General features: G+C 40.1%; 1 protein-coding gene across 2 annotated transcripts in view; it reads right to left on the reverse strand.

Annotated features, from left to right (window-relative positions):
* Positions 1-145: 145 nt before the first annotated feature.
* The window catches only part of igf2bp1 (insulin like growth factor 2 mRNA binding protein 1), a 94,309-nt gene continuing 71,439 nt past the window's right edge, over positions 146-23,015 (reverse strand). For both annotated transcript variants that reach the window (XM_008113503.3, XM_062958171.1), the window contains exons 10-15: positions 22,328-22,450; positions 21,585-21,701; positions 19,287-19,361; positions 18,727-18,858; positions 17,312-17,425; positions 146-16,290 (exon numbers count right to left, since the gene is read on the reverse strand). In XM_008113503.3, the coding sequence (XP_008111710.1) occupies positions 16,198-16,290; positions 17,312-17,425; positions 18,727-18,858; positions 19,287-19,361; positions 21,585-21,701; positions 22,328-22,450 (654 nt within the window). In that variant the 3' untranslated portion in view covers positions 146-16,197. The remainder of the gene's footprint in view (positions 16,291-17,311; positions 17,426-18,726; positions 18,859-19,286; positions 19,362-21,584; positions 21,702-22,327; positions 22,451-23,015) is intronic.

Below are 23,015 nucleotides of genomic sequence, written 5' to 3' on the forward strand. Positions count from 1 at the left end.
TATTGGCTATTCTGGCTTCTGAGGACCCATACACCTGAAATACCAAGAGTTCGCCATCCAACCCCTTACCTGTGAGCTTTGAAGAATCACACTTGAAAGAGCCACACAAACATTTAAGTCTTAAATCAGAGAACAAGCTAAAAGATTGGCATTTTTTCTTCTTTTATTTTAAAAAAATGAAACAGTGGAGTAAAGCAGTTTGTGGCAAATATCAAGCTGGAAGATTAAAATGGAGTCAGTGTCCATCTGTAATCACAACTTTGGATCTGAGCCAACTTAACCTGCCTCATGCAAAAACAAAAAAACAAGGGGTCAAAGAACAGAGATTAGAAATGGAAATTAAAGGGAGAAAAGTTTTTCTCTGAAAAAACATTCTTTTACAGTTGATCAAAGAAAATTGTCAAAGAGTACAGCCTATCAGAGACAGGTGCTGAACTCACAATGATTTCAATTGCATCCAACAGAAAGGAGAAAACAATTTGACATATTTCTTGAAGTCACTGCAGTATAGCATAGCAGATAGATTTCTTGTCCAAATTCACAGAAGGGTGTAATTTTTAAAATAAACATGATTTGTCCAATAAGATGATAACAATTGATTGCTGCGACAGAAGATAATCAGAACCTACACCCAAGTAGCAAAACAGTTCAATATAAGATCATCCACAATTGAACTGGGAGTTGTTCTTGTTTAACTTGCCTGAGTTGGGTTTCAAGAGACATTGCCAAAATGCACAGAAAATAGGTATGTCACAGTAACTATTAGCAATAACTGGATTAAGCCTCTATGTTCAGGGGCCGTATACCAGATAATGATGGCAAGCCACAGGGAACACCAAACAAACCTCATTGTGACAATTCTCACTTGGTTAGCTAAAGTTTGACCCAAAATACTCAGTACAAGATTTCTCCTCCAACAAAAAGGCAATCTTTCTCATTCTTCCCCCATTCTGTCTTGGTTCAGCTTGTTTTGATTAACCGTTGATAGCGATACATCAAGGTAATTTATGTTTAATATTTAAAAATATGATGATGCAGTTGTTCAACACCCTCAATGGAGGGAGATACAAGATTTACAAAAGACTATCCACTTGTGGTTCTTAAGGCACAATTCAATCAATTGCTGGTAAATAGGACTCTCCATCAGGATGTATGCCAAGAATGTGGAAAGAAAATGGGAATCGTGAATTCTGAGGGTATTGGGGTCGGGGAAGAAACAAATATGGTGCAATTAAAAAAACTGTCATAGAAGAGAAGAGAACAGTTGAAATCTGAGAGCTCTTATAAACTAACAAACATTTTAAAAATCAGGGTCAATCAACTTGTAGAGGAGTGGTGGGAGGGTTTAGGGGAACACAAGTAGTTATTCCAACAGTTTGGGGGCAGCGGCATATAGCCATGAATGGTTTCTATGGTGCTCTCAACATGTAAACTCCATTCCATTCCCCCTTATCTGTGTCCTCCTAAGAGCTTGACAGGATAACATGAGTTGATTTAGTCCAATTTTATAGACTTGAAGCACTGAGGCTGGGGAAGAGTGCCGGCAAACACAATCTTACTTGCAAGTTGATGACCTACAGTACCCAGTTCCAACAACGGGGATATCTACTCATTTCTGCATGTATCACTTCAATACCATCTTACTGGAAGACGGGTAGACACGCAGCCACGAATTTCTCCCATTGCTCTTGGGATCAGGACCCAACAACTTACCCAGGAACCTGAATTTGGTTTTGCCCAGCTATGCCTCCACTGAGCCATGTTGGCGCATGTGGGCCATACTGGCTCAGTCAGCACAGCATGCAGTCCCCTTGACCTGAAATGCAGATAAAGCTTGCCTCTCTAAACCCTCTACAATTCACCAAATCTGCTTTAAAATGCAGGGAGAGCCCATAGTTTCTATTTTCTTATTTTAAAAGGAAAAAATGAAGCAGAACAATTTTCTTTGGGGAAGGGGGGGCAGTATTTTTCTCCCTACGCTACACAGCATGTTGTATTATCACTACCTAGTTATTTTATTTTTTTATTTATTTAATCTATTGGTGCTAAGAGGTAGATAAACAAACACGAATTGGTTATATTTATATAATATAATGGTCATCATGCCCCTAAGTTGATATGAAGTGCAGCTCAACAAGCACTTTTAAGAGGGTCTTGACTGATATATTGGCTGAGATGCTGGGGAGGCGGATTGAAGAGGCACCCAGTCCGAAGCCAAAAGTTATGGGGCCAGGGAAGGCGGTGTGTGCCTTTCACGCAGCACATGGAAAGGCTGCAATGAAAGGGGAGTCAGGCCATGGCTTGAATTCCTATTGCTGAAAGAAATATGCGATAAGGTCTTTTTAAAAACTATAGGGAACTTTTTGTGACAGAATTCTCCTTGGAGCTAAGCTATTTCAAGGGAAGCTTTAAAAAAACAGATGTAGGTGCCACAAATCTCATGATGCTGAAATTGGAAATGTTACTCTTCCAGAATCCCACTGATCATCCATGTAAGATAGTTCTGTACTCTAAAACAATAACTTATCCAGACCTCTCCCAGGAGTTCTATCAAACACTATCTAGAATGATAAAGAAGTATCCATATGCTGATGCCCATGAGTATCTGTTCAAAGGCAGTGCAAGAACACTCCCACAATCAGGAGCATTTCCCCATACACATTCAGCACTGTTAGTCCCCATGTCTAACAACCTGCATATTCACTTATGCTATTCTGGATAAGAAAAGCAGCCAGAACTCGTCCTAGTCATACTTAAGTGTACTGTAGACCTTGGTGTCTAAATCAAAAACCAATTAGATCCAAATGTCTAAATATGAAACCAAAGTCCACTGTTTGTAAAAAAGCTCAAATTTATATAGACAATTTAACAGTATCTTCTTTGAGAATCCTGCAATGTTGGCTCTGATGTCGTGGGGGAAGGGAAGAATCTGTTTCACTTTTCAGTCTCCACTTTAAAAAAACTAAGGTGCTGAACCTTATTTGAAGTTCAGACTAAAAAATGGAGCAGATCTGCCACCCCTGCACTGACACTAGCTGACAGATGCCACCAGAATTTGGCAACCATGAAATAAGGTGTTTCTACATGGCACAAACTATGAGGATTCACACCAATCCTGGAAAGCAAATAACAGAAAACAGAACTGGTCCTTCTTATATTGGTGAAAACTGGCTATGCTTTTTGAAGGAACAAGTGTTTGTTTCTTCTTCTCACTGTTTGCTGGCATCTGTGCAAACGCTACAAAGTTCTTCTGAAAGATGTTTACCTGTGGGAAATTACAAGCCGCTTTTTCCTTTCTGTGAAGAAAAATATATTTTGGACAGGGATCTTACTTTACTGGATTAAATTCCCTTTTAGTCTTGATTTGATATGACCCATTTAAGTCATTAGATTTATGTATATGTTGACTCATCACTCAACAATGGATTGAATGGGTCTGCTCTACTTTTGGACTTTGTCAGCCACTTTCTCCTTTTAGCATGTACCGTTGTTTATGCACACAGCCTTCCAACTAGTCTAAAAGCAGCAGATCTTGGAAACCTTTTTTTTGGGGGGACCACAACTCCAAAAATCTACTAGGCAGCATGGTCATGAAGCATATTGGCTGAGAAATTTCTGGTAACTATACTTCAAATGAAGAGATAATCTTTCCTAAATGTGTGAGAAATAACATGGTCCACATTTTAAGTGGCCACATCACTGAACTGGGAAAACAGCCAATTGTATTGAATCTGAATCCATCTTGCAAAAAAAAACCCTCTTCATTTCCTGCAAATCAGAGGTATTCATCTTTGAATAGGTCAAATGTTTGTTTGTTTTTTAAGAAAAAAAAACATCTGCAGTAGAGGGCAAAGCAGCAGGATTTACATAGACTTCTATGGGGGTGTTGCTGTTGGTTTAGGTTTGCCTTTTAAAAAAGACAACGGAGCTTGGCTATGCAAACCAAACCACACAGTTGTTTACCAAATGATAAACCATGATGTATGCACATAAGCTTGTTGTAAGGCTTTTGCCCTGCCTTCCTTCTTAGTAGAGATCTTTGGAGAAAGATCAACAAAGGACCAAAATGTTATAAACTACCAGCTCCCATTATGGTTCAAATGCATGTTCTAAAGTACTACTGGGTAAATATGGTCTGTCCCAATTTCACGGGTGTGCAACTTGTGGCCTTCTAGTTGTCAGAAGAATGGAAACTTCAATTACCCCATATTGTTGGATATGCTGGCTAGGGCTGATGGAAGTTATGGTCCAAAAACATCTAAAGCGCTACAGTTGCCCATTCTTCTTCTTGCCAAAGTTTTCCTATTTTTGGTGTACTAGAGATTGGAGCAATTACCTATTTGGTCTGTAAGTCTCAGAACTTCCCAACCAGCATAGAGTGTGCCCATGGCAGCTGATGGTTCTGGTAGGTGTAGTCTGAGACCAAGGTCCTATTAATGTTGAAGGAACACAAAGCTCTGCTAGTGTGGTTGCAGAAAGATCTGAGAGGACAACAGCTCTCAGCTGGCTCATGGTGTCATTCAGCTCTCCCAGCAACCTCCTCATCAGCCAATCAATTGTGATTTGGATCAAAAGAGCAACTGTGGCAACACTATCCAGTTGCTGTTTTACAGCTGGACAAAACTAATGCATAAGAAGGTACACCAGAATGAGCAACCAAAAGGATTCTGGTCTAAAGAGGTAACTTGTCCAAGTTCTGCTATCACTAACAAATCATAATGGAACAGCTGTGAACCAATTTAGGTGAGTTTGGGGCATATAATAATACATCAGCTAAATGGACCTTCCGGAAAACCTGCTGATTATCAACAATTTCAGATCCTGTAACATGGTGACAGAAAATGCCTTCTTGGCACAATGCCCCAGAACAAACTGCCTGCTGCATGCCTGTCCAAAATACCTCAGGATCCTTCCAGTTCTGTTTCCCACAGAAACAGAAATCAAGATCAACTACATTCACATCTCTTCTGAGGGGTCTGCAGATCAAAATGATTCCTTCTGCTAGATTTAGGTGCAGCAGAATCCAGCTCCCTGAAAATCTTACCTTGATTTAAAACTGGAAGGGATCGTGCTATCAATCAAAGTCACTCTCAACTTGAAGCAAATCAGAATCAAATTCAGAATCGCAGAAATTACTAGAAGCCCCCTAAGCAAACCATATTGACAGTGCTTATTCACATCTTCCATGCATTTCTTTGAGGCTTATGCAGGAGAACTTCCTGGACTGGATCTTAAAGGCACAATTCTGTATAGACTTTACATTGAAGTAAAAACCCATTTAACTTTTTAGGACTTATGTCAAGGTAATATCAGTGTGTGGAAAGAAGAATGCATAGGACTGTGCTGTTCAATTGTTACCAGCTACTGCATCTCCTAATCACAGAGATTAGAAGCTGGTGCAGAATTTCTTTAGAATGCTTGCTATTTAAAAATATTCTTCTCCTCGTCAACAACCCATTTCCCATAATTAGATGGCTCCCCTTCCCTTTCAGTGATGGTGGCAGTGCTTCTGACTGATGAGCATTATCACAGTCAATGGCTTGCAAGTGTATCTGTCAAGAGATTGGCAGATTTGCTCTGGTCTCACTTTACTGAACAAGATGATATGGGGGGTTATGGACCCTGGACTAGAGGTCACTAAGGGAACCAGATTCCCTAGGTTATCTATTTACCTAGAGATCTGATGATCTAATTCCCCTGCCAATGTAAACTGAGCCTTTTAATTATTTCTGCTTTACTGCCACAATAATCTGGCAGTGCTGTTCTACATAGTCTAAGCTGGGAGGAATATATAATAATTGATATTTATCTTCTAAAGTATAAAAAACTGGGGAAAGGCACAGCTTATTAATTAGATGAGCCCATAAGGGGAAATGGGGAAAAGCACAGCTCAGCAAAAGAGTGTATGTTTTATCTGTAACACATCCAAGATTCCATCTTTTGTTTGATCTAGTCTTGTCAGGAGCACTATCCAAAATCCTGAAGGGCAGCTGCCAGTCAGTACAGATACTACTAATTTATACAGATTGGCCTGATTTGGTTATAAAGCAGCAGCTTGTGCGCCAATCTACTTTGGCCTACAAGTCCAGCTTCCACAAAACAAAGACGTTAAGTGAGAACAGGCACAATTCTAGCTCACAGCAATCATCAAGTCAAGGTGCAAAGTCACCGGATGAAACCAGTGCCAAAATTAAATTTTTTGTTGTTTCCACTTGATCAATATAGATTTTCCTTGTTGCAGAACTTAATATGTGTTGAATTCACTAGGAATGAACTAAGATGTGGTTGAACCTCTTTACTCAAAGTGGGCTTACTGGATCCTACTGCACCACTACTAAAGTGAAAGATTGGACATTGCAGGACAGTTGTGGGAAGGAAAAGCAAGTTCTAGCCCAACTGCATAAGCCACCAGCCCCACTGCAGACGCTACCCATAAATTCTTTCTTAAGGTTACCATCTTACTTATGGAAAGGAGTTAACAGAGGATCCTCCTCTATGCTGCACAATTATAGTGGTATGATTCCACTTTAACTGCCATGGTTCTGTCCAATGCAATCCTGGAACTGGAAGTTTTGGGAGCCATACTTGGAATTCTCAGCCAGACCATTCTTGTGTCTCACCAAAATACAAACCTCAAGACTTCAGAGGATAGAATCATGGATGTTAAAGTGGAATAACATTATAACTATGTAGTGAATGGCCCCTGGACCATTTTCTTCTTCAAGGCTTATGTGAAGCTACAGTCTCAGAATGGATGGTAATCATTCTCTCTCTTAAACAATTACACACACTCATATGCACACCCTGATTTGAAAAACTTACTGTTAAGTTTGAGGTAGTTTCTGCATGTGTAAATTCCATAGCTAGTAAACACTTTCGTATCCTCAAAGCAATAAAGTTATGACACAGCCTCCTACAGTTCAGTTTTCTTTTTTCCTCTTTGATAAGCCATAAAAAATCTACATCTGGCACAAATCTTTTTATACAAGAAAGAAAAGGCCTGATTTTATCTAATCTTTCCAAAGTCTGTTCAGATAAATGGCTTTGAATTCCTACAATTCCTTTGATTTATTCTCCTCATGGCTTTGGATCTAAATCCTAGTATTCTTCTTTTAATTTTAAAGCAAGCTAAACAAAGGTTTTGCCTTTCTCTTGAACAAGCCAATACTTTCAAGTGGGTTATGATTCTGGCTAACCTAGTAAGCCAACAGATGTTGCAATTTTTTAAAATCATCAAAGTAAAACTGTCCCCATGATGTTTAAACATACTCCATATTTGGTCCAAAGAGAACCAAAGTGTGGGCCCAAATTAAATCTGCCAAAACCTATTAGCTGTTAGAAGTTTCAATGTGCTGGCTCATTCTTTTCATGTACCACTGCCTCCTGTGCTCTGTGAGTGGAGATGATGATCAAGTTAACAAGAGGAAAATTTAAACTTAAGTTTTAAAGAATGCTATATTACAGCATTTATCATGTGCTGCTGTTTTGCAGGCCAGTATAGCCAATACTGAGAATGCTAAGAATTGTGGCTCAACATTTGGAGGACCACATGATTCCTACCTTTGTTTAGGGCCAGGCAATTTCTAGGATTTCAGGGGGGTTCAGTGGCAGCTCCATACCTACCTGAATGCTCATCCTCTACTTTGTCACAAAATTTAATCATTGTGACAAATTCCCTCTGCACTTTTGCTTTTAAAAAAGGCCCATGGGGAATCTTTCCTTGAGCAGTGTGATTAAAATGTTTTTAATTTTGTAAAAGAAGGTCCTCCGTGCCCTTTTCAAAGCAAAAGGGTTTTCAGTGTGTGCCTGTGTTGTGGGGATGGGGTTTCAGTGGTTTCCAAAACCAAAGAAGATACCTGTAGCTTGCAAGCTGCGTATTGCCCATCTCTGAAATTGGATGACATCCTGTTAGTGACATCCCACATCTCAGGCTACAATCCTTATCATAATTGGCCAGTTCAGTCAAACAATGATGCCAACTAGGGATGGTAAAATTTGTAGCCCAATGTATATGGAGGGTGTCCAATCAGAGAAGGCTGACATCAACTTAGGAGAGCATCAGGCTGAAGGTGAGATGGGGAGTTCTAAGTCAACAATAGCTCCTGCCAATATCCTTTCTGCCCCTTTTTTGAAATTCAAAAGAGTAAGAAGAAGAACTCAATCAGACTGCAGGAGACAGCAGTAGCATGCCAAGAGGAGCAAATTCGGCCCCATTCCGACCTCAAATAAAGACTTGAATGCAGGAAATCTGAAAGACCCTTATGGCACAGAGCTTGGGAGAGCAACTTTTCTGAATGAAAGCTCTCCAATTACGCAAGACAGCACAGATATTTGGGGAGCTGTGATCCAAAGAAGTAACTTTTGCAAGCTCAGGTATGTTTCCAAAACATAAAGCACCCAAGAAAAGTTCCTACTGCGAACATTTAAAGCATCAAAAATCCTGCACTAACCCTACAATTTAGTGCTAAAAATGCCAGATCAAAGACAAGCCATGGTTTGACATAATTCCAATGACTGTGCAGGGGTTTTTTTAAAGTCTGAAAGCAAGCCAAAGACAAAACAAAAAAAATCCCACTCTTAATAGCTTTGCCAGTTTTGGACAGCAATCTATCACTGCAATGTCTAATAGTCACTGCCATCACCTATCGCTGATAGCTAAGTAAATTCTTTAAACCTAATACATCCTCCACAGCTGGCAACACTAGTTTCAGTTCCCCAAGTACTATACATGGAATTTGGATGGATATTAATAGCTCGCACAGGGCACAGTTTAGAAATATTAATTTGGGGAACGACAACTCTCAAGTTCCCCAGTCACTATGGCCGGTAGCTGTCACACCGCCTGGAGGACTATGGAAGCCGTCGTTCCAAAAAGCTCTGGCAATGACAACTCCAGCACCAAAGTCAGGATTTTGAAACTGATAGTTAAATCTTATGCTCATTTGAAAAATGCCAGAGGTCCCCAGTCCCATCCCAACTTTGATGCATTTGACTAGAATTTTTTAGAGAGCGAAGTAACAATTTGATTTTAATAGCACTGGGGGTAAGGTGGGGAGAATGTCTTTTCATCCACCCCTTTAAAGGATACAATTTGAACCAAACACCAAAATATTGCTTGCTGTTGGAAAGCACCTTATTTGCTATGGCTGATGTCTGAATAATAATTATTTAAAGTAACTGATTTATGCAAGTCTGTATTAAAAGCAAGAGAAGTCAAGAGATTTTTAAAGAACTAGATTTCTCCCCCTGACACACGTACACACATTCATCAATTTTTTCTGAATGTAAAAAACAATTAATTAATTTGAAGCAACACTCTCTTCTCCTTCCCTTCACAATTCATTATCCATTTTTGGGTTTTTTTCCTAACAGAGAGCATCTCATAACTTTTTATGCTTATAAAGGGCCTAAACCTCACCCACAAAACAACTATTATCTGTTTCAAGGTTTTCCAGCCAGGAAAAGGAGATTAGAAACCCATTTGTCTAACTCTGTTTGGTGTCAAAGGGAAAACTTGTACATTTTAATGGCTCTGGAATCAGGGGTTTGGGGTTTCTGCACCTCTCCCATCTACATCCAATCTGTACAGAAAAGGGATACTTGTTTTTAAAAAAAGAACAGTATACATTAAAAGGCCTAATAACAGCTTCTCTCAAGAACCCTGAATCTGGCCAGGATCAATGCCAAGTTGGCCCCTTGTGAACTAATTTTAAAACCACTGACCTCTGACAAGTTACATTCAGAGAGGTTTATCTGCTCCAAGTGCAATGAAGTATAGCATAGCAAATGTGACTTTTAAAAATATATATATTAAAAAGAAAACCCACAGACCTTTCAAAGAGTGGCAGCTAGGGTTGCATCTTGTCCTTGAGAATGTACAAAAAGCCACACCAAAATTTGGCTCCCGTTTCTTTTCTTTTTTAAAAATGGACTGCTTCTCCTCAGTAAAACGGAGGTAATCTTTGTAAAATATTTCACAGCACCATAGCGGAAAAGAGGGCCAAATATTTGCAAGGTCAAGTGTTGGCTGAGCTTCTTCACAAGGTGGTTCATAACAAGCAGTCCCACAAGCTGGCTTCTGAGCATCCCAAACATACTTGAGTTCAATGCAGCGGATGAGTTTAGGCAATAAAAGAATGCCATTCTCTGTCTTTCTCTGATTGTCCTTTGACATGGTTGCTTGTGAACATGAAAAAAAATACTCAGTCACATAGTGCTGAAGAGATACATTTCTCCCTACTGTAGAGAGTCAACAAAGGACCAGCTGGGTTGTTGTGTGTTTTCCGGGCTATATGGCCATGTTCCAGAAGTATTCTCTCCTGACGTCAGGAGAGAATACTTCTGGAACATGGCCATACAGCCCAGAAAACACACAACAACCCTGTGATACCGGCCATGAAAGCCTTCGATAACATAAAGGACCAGCTGTTTTGAGAGGAGGTATTTTGTTGCTATACTGCCATTTTCTGAGCAAATGGCACTTCAGCAACACCTAGTGCCAAATACACCCAGTTTTGGAATAGAACACATGAGTAAACACTGATAATCCAGATACAGAGAAACAAGAGGTCTGCATTTCAATTTGGATAAGCAACCAAAGAGGACAGTCATCTAAACCAGGCATGGGCAAACCTCAGCCCTCCAGGTGTTTTGGACTTCAACTCCCACAATTCCTAACAGCCTGCCGGCTGTTAGGAATTGTGGGTGTTAAAGTCCAAAACACCTGGAGGGCTGAAGTTTGCCCGTGCCTGATTTAAACTGATCACGTAAACTCATCCTAACTTCTAATTAAGTATACATAAAATGCAGCCAGTTGTGTAACGTTTACACATAGTTTGTGGAGACTGTGTTATCACAGCGATCTTAACAACTTGGACACTGCAAACAAAATGTGCAAGTTATAAATTGGCCATATTCTTTAGGGGTATAATTATAACATTAAATTGTTGTACTGAAGGGATGAAAAGTAAAACTTTTTGGGATGGTGTGGAGGGTGGGGAGGGCAGGTGAGAGAAATCCGCCATCTTTTCCGCTACGTCTGAAAAGTCTCTGTCGTTCTCCATAGAGAGCTCATAACACTGCCGACCTGCATAACAATTTCTGGCTCATAAGAAATTATGAAACTTAACTTCTCTTTTCATTAAAAAAATAAAATATTCAAGACTATCAGCTTTTATATAAAATATCAGCAAGCCCAAAAACAAAACAATTGCTGAGGTAAGTTCATACCTTGAGGTAGCTTCTTTCCCCCCATTTTTCTCTCATTTCTTTTTTCTTTCCTCCTTTCCCTTAAAATCACACAGCATTGCCTGACCTTTTCTGCACACATCTCTTGGTCGCAAGGCATAAAAAGGACAGTAACTGTTTCAGAGTAAAACAGCAAAATCCATGCAGCCACTTTAGTCTAAATTCAAAGGTATTTCAGTTGAGTATTAGGCACATGGAAATACTTTGGAACTTCATGGGCATGGTGTCATACAGCCCAACTTGGATCCCAAGTCTTTTTCAATGGGACACATTGACCCAGTTTCAATTATCTTGGTTAAACCTGGACATAATCGATGTTAAATCAGAACAAAAGTCTTTCTCTGCTAGTTTACAAATATATGTATGTATTTCAATTTCAGTGTGAACAGGGTTGCTTCGCCCTGTGAGATCCTTATTTCCAATCCTTCTTATAATGCAAAATTTCATCTGTTAAGAGTGAAGACATGATCTTAAACTCATATAGTTAGCAATCCACTTGAGATCATTAGCCTCAAATGTTTGGCTACTCTGTAATTTAAGCATTAGGCCAATGTTGGATCATTTCAACAGAATTTGACCTCCAGTAAGAGAGCTTGAGACCCAGAAATCAATTTAATCCAGAATATCTATATTCAAATCAAACAGGCAGTCACAGCAGCTTCCAAATGATATGAAAACCCTCCGATGTGATTATTTTCATCAATTTAAGAAGGTTGCGTGAACTGCCATCTGACCAGGGTATGGAACAACTACTTTAGCCAAGCAGTTACCCATTTCCAGATCTTTGAAACACCCCAAATCTATGTGGCAGCAAAGCCACTAAGAGCTGTAGCCCTCAAAGCAACTATCCCTAGCTCTATCCATGCCCACCATGCAAACTGCCTGGCGTAGACATGGCACTTCCCCCAACACAAATTATTTATGTGTCTCAATAGATTGTCCAGCTCTCATGCAACATGACACTGAACCAGGTTTGCAGGCTTTAAAAATTTTTTGAGGGGGGGGGGGGAGTTGGGAAAGATATTATCACATACTCTTGACAATAGTAGTGCAGTTTCGTTTTAGGTCCAAATTGAAGAATTAGCATTGGGTTTATCTGAGTTCAAAGCTCTCTGGTACACCCTGGAGGAAAAAATACATATTAACAAGACTGAAGCCTATTTTAACGCAGAGATAAAACTTTGTCCTGTGCACAGGCTGACAGGTAAACAATTCTCGTCCTCCGCAAAATACAAATCCACTGTATATACATTTTCATCATTTTTTCTTTCTTTTAAAAGCTCACATAAGAGTGACTGGGATCAGTAACCAGATTACATTCTTCTGATGTCTATATTTGGTATCGCCTCATAAAGACACTCAATATTTTCTGGCAGATTTTTTTCCTACTTCCAAAATTAGAAAAGGGGGGGTATTTATTTAACATCAAACCAATTTGTAAGAAGTTACTTTCAGATTAATCTTACTTCCCTCCCCCCCCCCCCCCATTTTCATTTTTTTCCTCAAATCCCCAAACACAATCCAATCATCCCTAAAAGTATTAATTTAAAACATAATCTTTAGATCTCCTCTCCCTGGTTTTTTTTTAATACACATTAGGTTGCTTCCTATAGTGGTACCCTGGCAGGAATTATAAACTAGGGAATCAGGCACTCAACAGTGAAATCCTATACATACTTAATAGGAGTTAAGTCCAACTGAGATATTATGTTCAATGTGTAGGATTGCACTGTAAGTCCCCAAATCAGCCATTCAAAGCAGGTAGTTATGATCTATCAGGAAGACATTTGCCTTGATCCAGAGAATGCAATCGTATGCACCATTCTTGATTCCCATTTGAATGCAGAAAAATCTGTTCCGTAGAGGAGACAATCGCTCAAGCAGTAAGTGGAGAATGAGCAAATAAGATCACAAGATCCCTGAGCAATATATCCACCTGTGCTGTAGATTACATTCTTGAACCATCTCTGGATCAAGGCAAGCATTTCTTCTTTTTGGTATGTCTATGAGGTTCCTATAAAGGTAGAGAGACATTATATCTAAAATAGTAAGAGCTTCTGCCTCTTCAAGAACTCTTTCAGTCACCAAGTGGGGTTCCTCTCCCCCCAAACCTCCAGAAGTAGAGAACCACTGTGATGGAGGAAAGAGGTCTCTGAAATGCCTAGAAGCCCTGACCATTCTAGACAACTGTCATCTTACAAAAGGAAAATTTGGGGAGACTTCCAGCTCACAGCCTGGGCCATCAAGAATCATGGAGGGCAAGTGATCTGAGGGATATCTGAATAAGTTTTGCAAACAATTTCACCCTGCTCAACTACCTCACCACTCCACAAAAGTCAAGCAATCAATGGCTCCCTGTTAATTTAGTAAGGTTGAATCTACACTGTCATATCATCTATCTTGAACTGCATTACAATACATGGTCAATATAGACACATATAATGCAGTTCAAAGTGAATTATTTCGCAATGTAGATCAAGCCTAAGAGGTAATGGATGCAGGTTACAGAGGTAGCCTTGGGAATGGGCAACCAAAAGCAGAAGGGGGCAATTGGCTCACTTCCTTGCTGTATCCTGAGGGCAGCCCCCATCAATAAACTGCCTTCTCAAGCTGCCTCTGGGCATATACCATCAAATGGCAGAAGCGAGAGTGTGGAAATCCTACCTTTTTTTGGAACTACAACTCCCAAAAACCCCTAGTCAACAAGGCCAGTAGGGATTCTAGGAGTTGTAGTTTTAAAAAGTAACATATTTAATGGTATATGCCTGCAAATAATGAACCAGTTTGGAAATATTCATTTTTGAACTACAGCTCCTAGAATCACCAATGGCCACGCTGACTAGGAGATTCTGGGAATTGGAGTTTTCAAATGTAACATGTCCAAGCTCACACACAAAAGTAACAACAAGAGGTCATTACTAGAAAGGCAGCTGGCAGTTGTGGCTTCTTTTAAGCAGAACATGGGGCAGGAAGGAGATGGCTATTCAGAAAGATAAGTAGCAGAATGCTCAAATCATGCAATGCGTGTGCAAACCATAGGCAAACACAGAAACCCTGAGATGCATATGGATGTTTTAGGGATGGGTGCTGAGAGATGCATGTTTGGGATGGGTATTCTGCTGTGGTCTGAACAACTACCTTAAAGTGTAAACCTGCAAAAGAGAAGAAGGACATTGGAGTTGAAAAAATCTTTCTAAAAAAATAAGGTGAAATTACCATATCCCTTTTTTAAAAATCAATTAAAAATTGGTTGAGCCATACCTGCATTTTAAGACTAAAATCTGACTTGGATTACTACATTTTAAAAGAACTGGATGAGCCTCCTACTAAAAAATTAAACTCAAATGCCTTTGGTGGGACAGAAGTTTCTAACACTGGAGGAAAACCCCTCTAGATCCAACCTACACTTTAAAAAGTTTTGCCTGGGGCTGAAGGGTAGAAAAACTGATACACATGCAACAATTTCTGCCTTTCTTCAACAGTGTAACATCGTATTCCACCAGGATTTGTACCTTGTTGGATATTTATTCATTTCTTGATTTTTAATTAATATGAACACTTTGCCTGACAAAGGTAAAAGCGAATGTTTCAAGGGAACTGGTCCAATTTACGGCAAAATCCATCTAACACTATAATCCTGTATTTGCCTACTCAGAAGTAAGTTCCATTGATGCATCTATATTGCAGAATTAAGGCAGTTTGACATCATTTTAACTGCCATAGCTCAAGGCTATAGAATCCTGAGATTTGTAATTTAGTGCCACATTTTGGCAGAGAAGGCTAAAGACCTTGAAAAGCTACAACTCCCATGATTCCATAGCAATGAGCCATGGCAGTTAAAGTGATGCCAACTGCATTATTTCTACAGTGTAGACACACCCTCAATCCCAGATGAACAGTTATAAAACTGCAGACTAAAGAAATATAGTTTGGTGAGGTGTCTGTACTGACAAATTCTACTTTGCAATCATATCTGTAGACTGATTTAACTACAGAGACCATGGCAGCTAAGGTATCTGGTACAGCACATATTGGGTAGTTGAGGTCAAAATATTATACAGCCGATCTTTGTGGAGGCATGGTTACTGGGAGAAAAAAATCAAATAACCTGTTTGTACAACATTACACTGGTTTTCATCGTTGTCATAGCATAGGCACCAAAAATAATTTAAGATTATTGTTTCCCTGGAACTCGATGCGAAAGATTTCTCCAAACATGTGCCCTTCTAATGTGCTGGACTACAATCCCCATCATCTTTAGCCATCCTGGCTAACAAACTTGGAGGACAAGAAACTTGAGAAGACTACTCTCAAAAATCTGGTCCTCCTCAATTTCCTTCCCTTGCCAACGGGAAAACCGAATGCTTTCTTTGGTGATGGGGTGTGGTGGTATTGGATGTCCAAATAAAACCTTGAACTATTTGCATTGAGGCCAGGAAGTGTTGAAGGTTTCCAAATACTCCTTTTCTCTGCCCTTTTCTGGTAAAGGCACAGCAAATTGCATGTGTGACCATTCCTGCCCCACTGGACAATCTCAGAAAGACTGCACAGCGTTTTTCAGACTATGGGGTTGGATTAGAATTCTTTTACCCAATTGGCTGATCCATGATTCACCCCTAACATATATATCTGTGTGTGGTTTACATGCACATATGCAAAGAGACACATGCGCATGCACACACAGAAAGCATGCCTGAGGAGCCAATCACAACTGCTTTGGCTTAAGAGACGTTGTCACCCGTCTACAAAAAATAATTCCTAATACCCGCCTATGGTAAACTGATTCCCAGCCACTCTTAGGGTTCCTGCATCAGCTCATCACTCTTTCTGCTTGGCTTTGTTTCATCCGTTGTCAATGTCGTTCATTCGTTCGTTTGTCCATCTCTCTCTCTCTCTTTCTCTCTCTCTCACTCTCTCTTTTTCTCTCACACACCGGGGTAAAGCAAATTCCTATTTCCTTCGCGCTTGTGTCTGGCTGTTCTGTCCCTTCTGATGCTGCTGTTTCACCTGAGCGAGGATATCACGTATTTTGCGTTGCGCCATCTGATAGGGAAAAAAAAAGGGGGGGGGGGGAAGAGAGAATCAGAGGACAAACAGATTTATATCAAAGGTGATGCCAACCTTTTAGACACCAAATGCCCAAATCACTGTACTAGCCTAATACAACAGATGAATTTTTCTGTATCCCTAGTCATATTGGCTGACGTTCTGGGAGATATGGCTTTTTGCAGCACTGTGTATGAACAAATGAATCACATTTGGAACAAGCATATTGGTTCCTGGAAAATTAGCTCAAATGTTTGAGATGGCTTCTGTTAAAAATTAGTACCTCACAGCTTGAAAAAATTACTTTTGTGTGCTACAGTTTTCCAATTCAGTGAGCTGTAGTCCAAGAAACAACACTTCTCCTATCTCTGATTTCAATTGCCTATCTCTTCCATCAGGGAAAAAAACTAAAGTTATGTCTCTTTGTCAGCTATAGCAACATACTCTGGTTTAAATATGGAAGAGATATATTTGTTCATCTCTCCCAGAATGAGCTGGAGGAGAAATGGCTTGCTGACACTACATGGCAGAGAGTTGGACTAGATTGCCCATGTGGTCTCTTCCAACTCTATTATTCTATAATTCTATGATTAACCTTGGTTTTCCGTTATGTCCAAATTTGGCCATAGCCTTAATACAGTAGAGTCTCACTTATCCAAGCCTCGCTTATCCAAGCCTCTGGATAATCCAAGCCATTTTTGTAGTCAATGTTTTCAATATATCGAGATATTTTGGTGCTAAATTAGTAAATACAGTAATTACAACATAACATTACTGCGTATTGAACTACTTTTTCTGTCAAATTTGTTGTATAACATGATGTTTTGGTGCTTAATTTGTAAAATCGTAACCTAATTTGATGTTTAATAGGCATTTCTTTAATCCCTCCTTATTATCCAAGATATTCGCTTATCCGAGCTTCTGCCGGCCCGTTTAGCTTGGATAAGTGAGACTCTACTGTAGGTTCAATTTTGAAAATGTTTAGTACTATTCTCAACTACCCCCATTTGACACCTACCTGGCTGGCATAGAAATGCCCGATGATCTTGACAATGACTTGCTCATTCTCATCGGGGGTTTGGTCCCGTGGGACAACAACCTCGGCTGCCGTCAGGTTCTGCAGCTCATTGACCTGCAAATTTAAAAACAAACAAAACAGTAGTGGTATTTAAATTTTGAAAAAAAGGGGTATGTCCATAACGGAGTCAAACAATCTCCTGACCTTTTTTTTCATGTCAGGAGCAACCTGAGTTGCTTCTGGAGTGAGAGAATTGGCCGTCTGCAAGGACGTTGCCCAGGGGACGCCCGGATGTTTTGATGTTTTACCATCCTTGTGGGAGGCTTCTCTCATGTCCCCGCATGGAGCTGGAGCTGATAGAGGGAGATAGTGGGATTCGAACCTGGCAGCTTTCAGGTCAGGAACCCAACCTTCAAGTCACGAGGCTTTTATCCCCTAGGCCACCGGAAGCTCCTATCTCCTGACCTGAACGAGCCCTAAAGTGCAGCCACATCACTTTTTTATGAGACTTGAACAGGAGAAATTCCACTTTTATTGTGAATCAGATAATCTTTAATTTGAGACATGGCATTCCCTTCAGATCCAAGTTTTTATTCTTATGTGATATTTTAAATGTAACCATGGCTTGCGTGAACTGCAATTTATGATTCAACCAGGAGAGGGCAGTTGAAAAATGTCCAAGAGAAGCTAGTTATCTCTCCATGGGACTGTATCCCACCACAATGTGGAACTGAAAGTTTTGTTCTGGTGATTTCTGGTTTCTATTTTTTTTCGGGCTTTTAAAAAGATTTCTCCTCTCTGTTAGAAGCAGCTATTAAACAAAGAACTATGGTTCCTGAAAATCTTTGAAGATCCACATCTGTTTTTAAACCAACTATTATTGGTGTTGCAAGGTTCAATACTGTGCTTCAAAAGCTCCACTCCATCCTACTTTCAGACATTAGTAAACCCACAAATGTAATTTCTAGCAGTAGCCTGTGAATACACAATGTCATAAATCATGATTTGTTGGTACAAATTGTGTACTAACATGATTTGTACCAACAAACCACAGTCCGCCAAACTATGTTTGGCAAACCAAATGCAAATATGGATTGAAATTCCTGGTTTGCTGGACACTTGCCAAGATCTGGTTTGCCAAGCAATAATGATTCAATCAGGCAATGTGCAACAAATACAGTTTGGTTTTGCAAAGTCACGGTTTTGTGTTATGCTCTGGTTTCCTCTACAGTTTGTTCAGATATAATTATGGCCCCGGTTATCAGTATATTTACCAGCAGATGTTGGGGAAACAAACACTCGGCACATTTGTAGTCTTTAAATCAAGAAAATCCAAACCAGCAGCATTTTCCTCAAGTTATAACAAGTCTTCACATCACTTAATGCATTATATTCATAACAACTTGAGTACTCACCGTTTTGCCTCCTTTTCCAATGACTCTCCCTGCAGCTGAAGCAGGGACTCGGATATGGGTTTCCAGCTTCACTTCTTCTTTGGGCCCAAAAAAGTTCTCCTCTTTAAGCTTTCCATAAATTCGTCCTTGAGCCTGAAGAAGGAAAAAAGAAATGGAGACCAGGCATGACTAATTTATTTTTATACACAAACATGAGATTTCATAGCCTTGTTCAGCGCCCGTGAATACAATTCCCAAAAACTCCTATTAGCCATTGGGGCTACAAAGATTCTGAGAACTGTGTTCCAAAAAACCCAAGGCTATAATGCTATTTTTAAAATATGTTATACTTCTGGAAAACATGTTTGCTTCCAACTTCTGTATTTGCTATCTCTTCTTCTTCCTTTAGTTTGAAGAACAGCTATTTTGTAACTGGCCTATATTTATGGCAATATTTTGGAGCATCACTGACATGCATTGAAAATGCTCAATGTTCCTGACTGCTGTTTTAAAAATAAAGAAAGAGATGATAATTAAACATCTACAAATAAGTATGAATACCAAAAGGAAGGGAAAAACACCTTGAATTGGGCTTCTGGTGGTCCAGTGATTATCACCATTCGCACTTTTGAATCTGGTGTTTCTGCAGGAGCAATCTGAAGGACAAAAGGGAAATGACATAAAATGAGCTGCTTCATCAGTCATCCAGTCCACTTCTTCTTAAATATGTGGCCCAACCCCAAACGGAGTCCTCCCAGCTCAATGTTCGGCTGCAAAAAATCCAACTTCAGTAACAGTCTTCTGAACATCACCTAGTGACTATTTTAAACATTTCCACAAATCTGTTGTGCAGTGTTTACAGTGGACTCTGCTGAAGATGCTTCAGCTGGGCTTCATAAAATAGAAAATCATCTTGTTTAGCAAAGCTTGGGGTTTAACATCTATTACATAATAATAATAATAATAATAATAATAATAATAATAATAATAATAATAATAATAAATTATTTTATTTTTATATCCCACCACCATCTCCCCAAAGAGACTCAGGAAGGCTTACAAATGGGACCAAGCTCAGCAACAACAGAGTTTACAAACTAAAAACAACATTTAAAAATATATATATAACAATCTAATTAAACAATTAAAAACAGCTGAGTATATAAACAACATTAAAATGAATCAAGCAAACCTCAATAACCATAAACGAGGGCTATCCAGAAAGTAGATTACGTTTTGGAATTAAAAATGAACAAAGTATAGGAGAAAACATTTATCATATGCAGTTGAAAGCCACACCCAAATACCACTTCTCATCATAGTTGCCATTCAAATCTAGGTACTTATTATAGCGATTAATGAGCTTGGAAACTTCTCCCCCACAAAACTTTCCCGCTTGGTCCTCAACCCTTCCCGCAGCTGTGCAGCGTCGCCAAAAGGTTGCGTTGCCGCTTGGTTGAGGATGCTACCATTAGCCCAGAAAAGCCACGCCACTTCCCAAAAAGAGCCGGGTCCATCCAAGGCAAAGAACAGGGGCGTGGAGGAGGCGCGCAGGACAGAGGGGAGGGAGGGATCGCCCCAACCATGCGCCTCCTCCATGCCACCTGTTCTTTGCCTAGGATGAACCTGGCCACCCGCGCCCTTCCTGACATCGCCGTGCGTGGCTCCTGTGACAAAGAACAGGCAGCATCGAGGAGGCATGCAGGACAGAAGGGCTGGAGGGATCGCCCCAACCAAATGGACCTTCTACTCCCTTGGACCGCGCCAGGACTGGAAAGGCGAGTGGCAGGCCCTGGAGGGAGGGGCCCCACGTGGGGATCGGACTCTGAGGGTGCAGGGCCTCAGCCTCTTCTGGGCTTCGCCTCTCTTCTCATCTCAACCCTGCCCCCCAGTGATCAAGCTCTTTTTGGGAAGTGGCGTGGCTTTTCTGGGCTAATGGTAGCGTCCTCAACCAAGTGGCAACACAGCCTTTTGGCGATGCTGCGTAGCTGCGGGAGGGGTTGAGGACCAAGCAGGAAAGTTTTGTGGGGGAGAAGTTTCCAAGCTCATTAATCGCTATAATAAGTACCTAGATTTGAATGGCAACTATGATGAGAAGTGGTATTTGGGTGTGGCTTTCAACTGCATGTGGTAAATGTTTTCTCCTATACTTTATTCATTTTTAATACCACTCAGTCTACTTTCTAGATAGCCCTCGTATATCTATATCTATATATATATATATACTCAGGATCACATAAATTATAAATTTATAGGAGATACATTAAAAAAGCTGTCTGTGATGTCATCAGGGAATTAAAAAGGAACTGGATCTCATACAATTTCCGCTATTGATTGTTCTCCTCTTAAGCTAAGCATCATGCTGGTTTTCTCATCTGCAGAAACTGGCAATTTTATGCATTCTTACTTTGAAGTAAAGAACTCTATTGAACATGTAACAGCTACTGTTTTATATATTTAATTTCTACCTTTCTTTCTGGAGAAAAGAAAACCTCCTTGTCCTGATTTTGTGGATTTTTTCCACCTGTGTTATCTTTATGTCCTCAATTCATATTTGGCTACAAGACTTTTGATTTTTTTTGTCCTTGCAATTCCTTATCCTTGTCTTGATCCACTTAGTGTTCACATTCCCCATTAATTAAAATGTCTTTTTGCACACACTATAACTATGTGAACTTCATTTTAAAAGATACAAAACAATACCCCTATGCTTCACAAACATGTGGATTCTTGTATTCTATACTTCATCTCAAAATGAGTTGCAGGAGGTGTGAAGAATTCAATCAAACCTCTTTCCATTCCTAGGCAGCAATACCTGTTCCACACAAAGTTTGGCAGCAGCCAGTCAATCACAAAATTAAAGCACTGAAATTAGGCACCTTGATAGAGGCACTTGCAAATCTGGAAAGCTGCTTGATATGCTGCCCTTTCTTGCCAATGATCGCACCCACAGCCTGGGCAGGGATAAAGACGTGCACTGTTTCTTGCTCAGGAGGCTGTCAAGAGAAAGTTTCAAGGCCACCAGTCAGTATCAGTCAAGCTGGACCTCCAAAATTTGATATTTATTAAAAGCTTTTGTCTATCATCTATTAATGATTGCCATGGTGTCACAGAATGTGTAGTGCAGGTTTAGTAATATCAATGTATGTGATTTGGGCTAGAATTTTCATGGCTTAGCAACAGGTTGGGAAGATTAATAGGAAGAATGTCTACAGGCAGGGATCTGTTGAGAGAGAACAAAATAAACTGGGAGTGAAGAAGTACAAATCTAAACACTCAAATGGTGTGGTTGGGAGGCAGTTTCTGTGTTTTGTGAATAGATATTCTTTTTCTGAAACAGGTGTCAAAAGGAAGAAAGCTGTATACCAGTGGTTCTCAACCTGTGGGTCCTCAGATATTTTTGGCCTTCAACTCCCAGAAATCCTAACAGCTGGTAAACTGGCAAGGATATCCGGGAGTTGTAGGCCAAAAACATCTGAGGACCCCAGGTAGAGAACCACTGCTGTATATCATTATGTTGGTACAATGAAATCCTATTGTTGTGGTCATGCATGTCTTTACAGTTCGGGGTAAACAGTCCTATATAAACAGTCACTCAGAACGAATAATAGTTCATACCTACCAGAAAGGAACTGTATGGTGCTGCCCCAGAAACACTACTTGGAGGAGGTGGCACTGCATTGGAAGAGGCAGGGAAGAGGCCAACAGCAGCTAGGTTGAGGCCAGGTATCAGGTGCGACTGTAGCTAAAATGAAAGAACAAGAGGAGGAAAACCGAGATACAGATGATAAGGTGTTTCTGTTACATTTGTACAGTGTCTTTTCCATCAAAACTGAACTTCTTATCAGGGCTCCTAGCCACTGAGAGTATGATTAAACATGGGTCTTACATTCGGGGGTGGGGGTGGGGGATGGGGGGGAAGATACAAATAAATAAATAAGACTCATCATTTATTTAAAGTCATTCAAGTAGAGGGTTCTACTTCAGGAAAGGAGATTCCACCTGACCATTAGGAAGAACTTCCTCACTGTGAGAGCTGTTCAGCAGTGGAACTCTCTGCCCCAGAGAATGGTGGAGGCTCCGTCTTTAGAGGCATTTAAACAGAGGCTGGATGACCATCTGTCAGGGGTGCTTTGAATGCAATTTTCCTGCTTCTTGGTAAGGGGTTGGACTAGATGGCCCACAAGGTCTCTTCCAACTCTACGATTCTAAATAAGTAATTTCTTTTGTTCTGTCCAGACTATCACAACCTTCTGTTTCATTAGGTGGTGCAGTTATGGGTTCTAATTAGGGGAACCTTACTGTTCACA

Source organism: Anolis carolinensis, chromosome 6 (genome assembly GCF_035594765.1).
Source record: "Anolis carolinensis isolate JA03-04 chromosome 6, rAnoCar3.1.pri, whole genome shotgun sequence".
Lineage (NCBI taxonomy): Eukaryota > Metazoa > Chordata > Lepidosauria > Squamata > Dactyloidae > Anolis > Anolis carolinensis.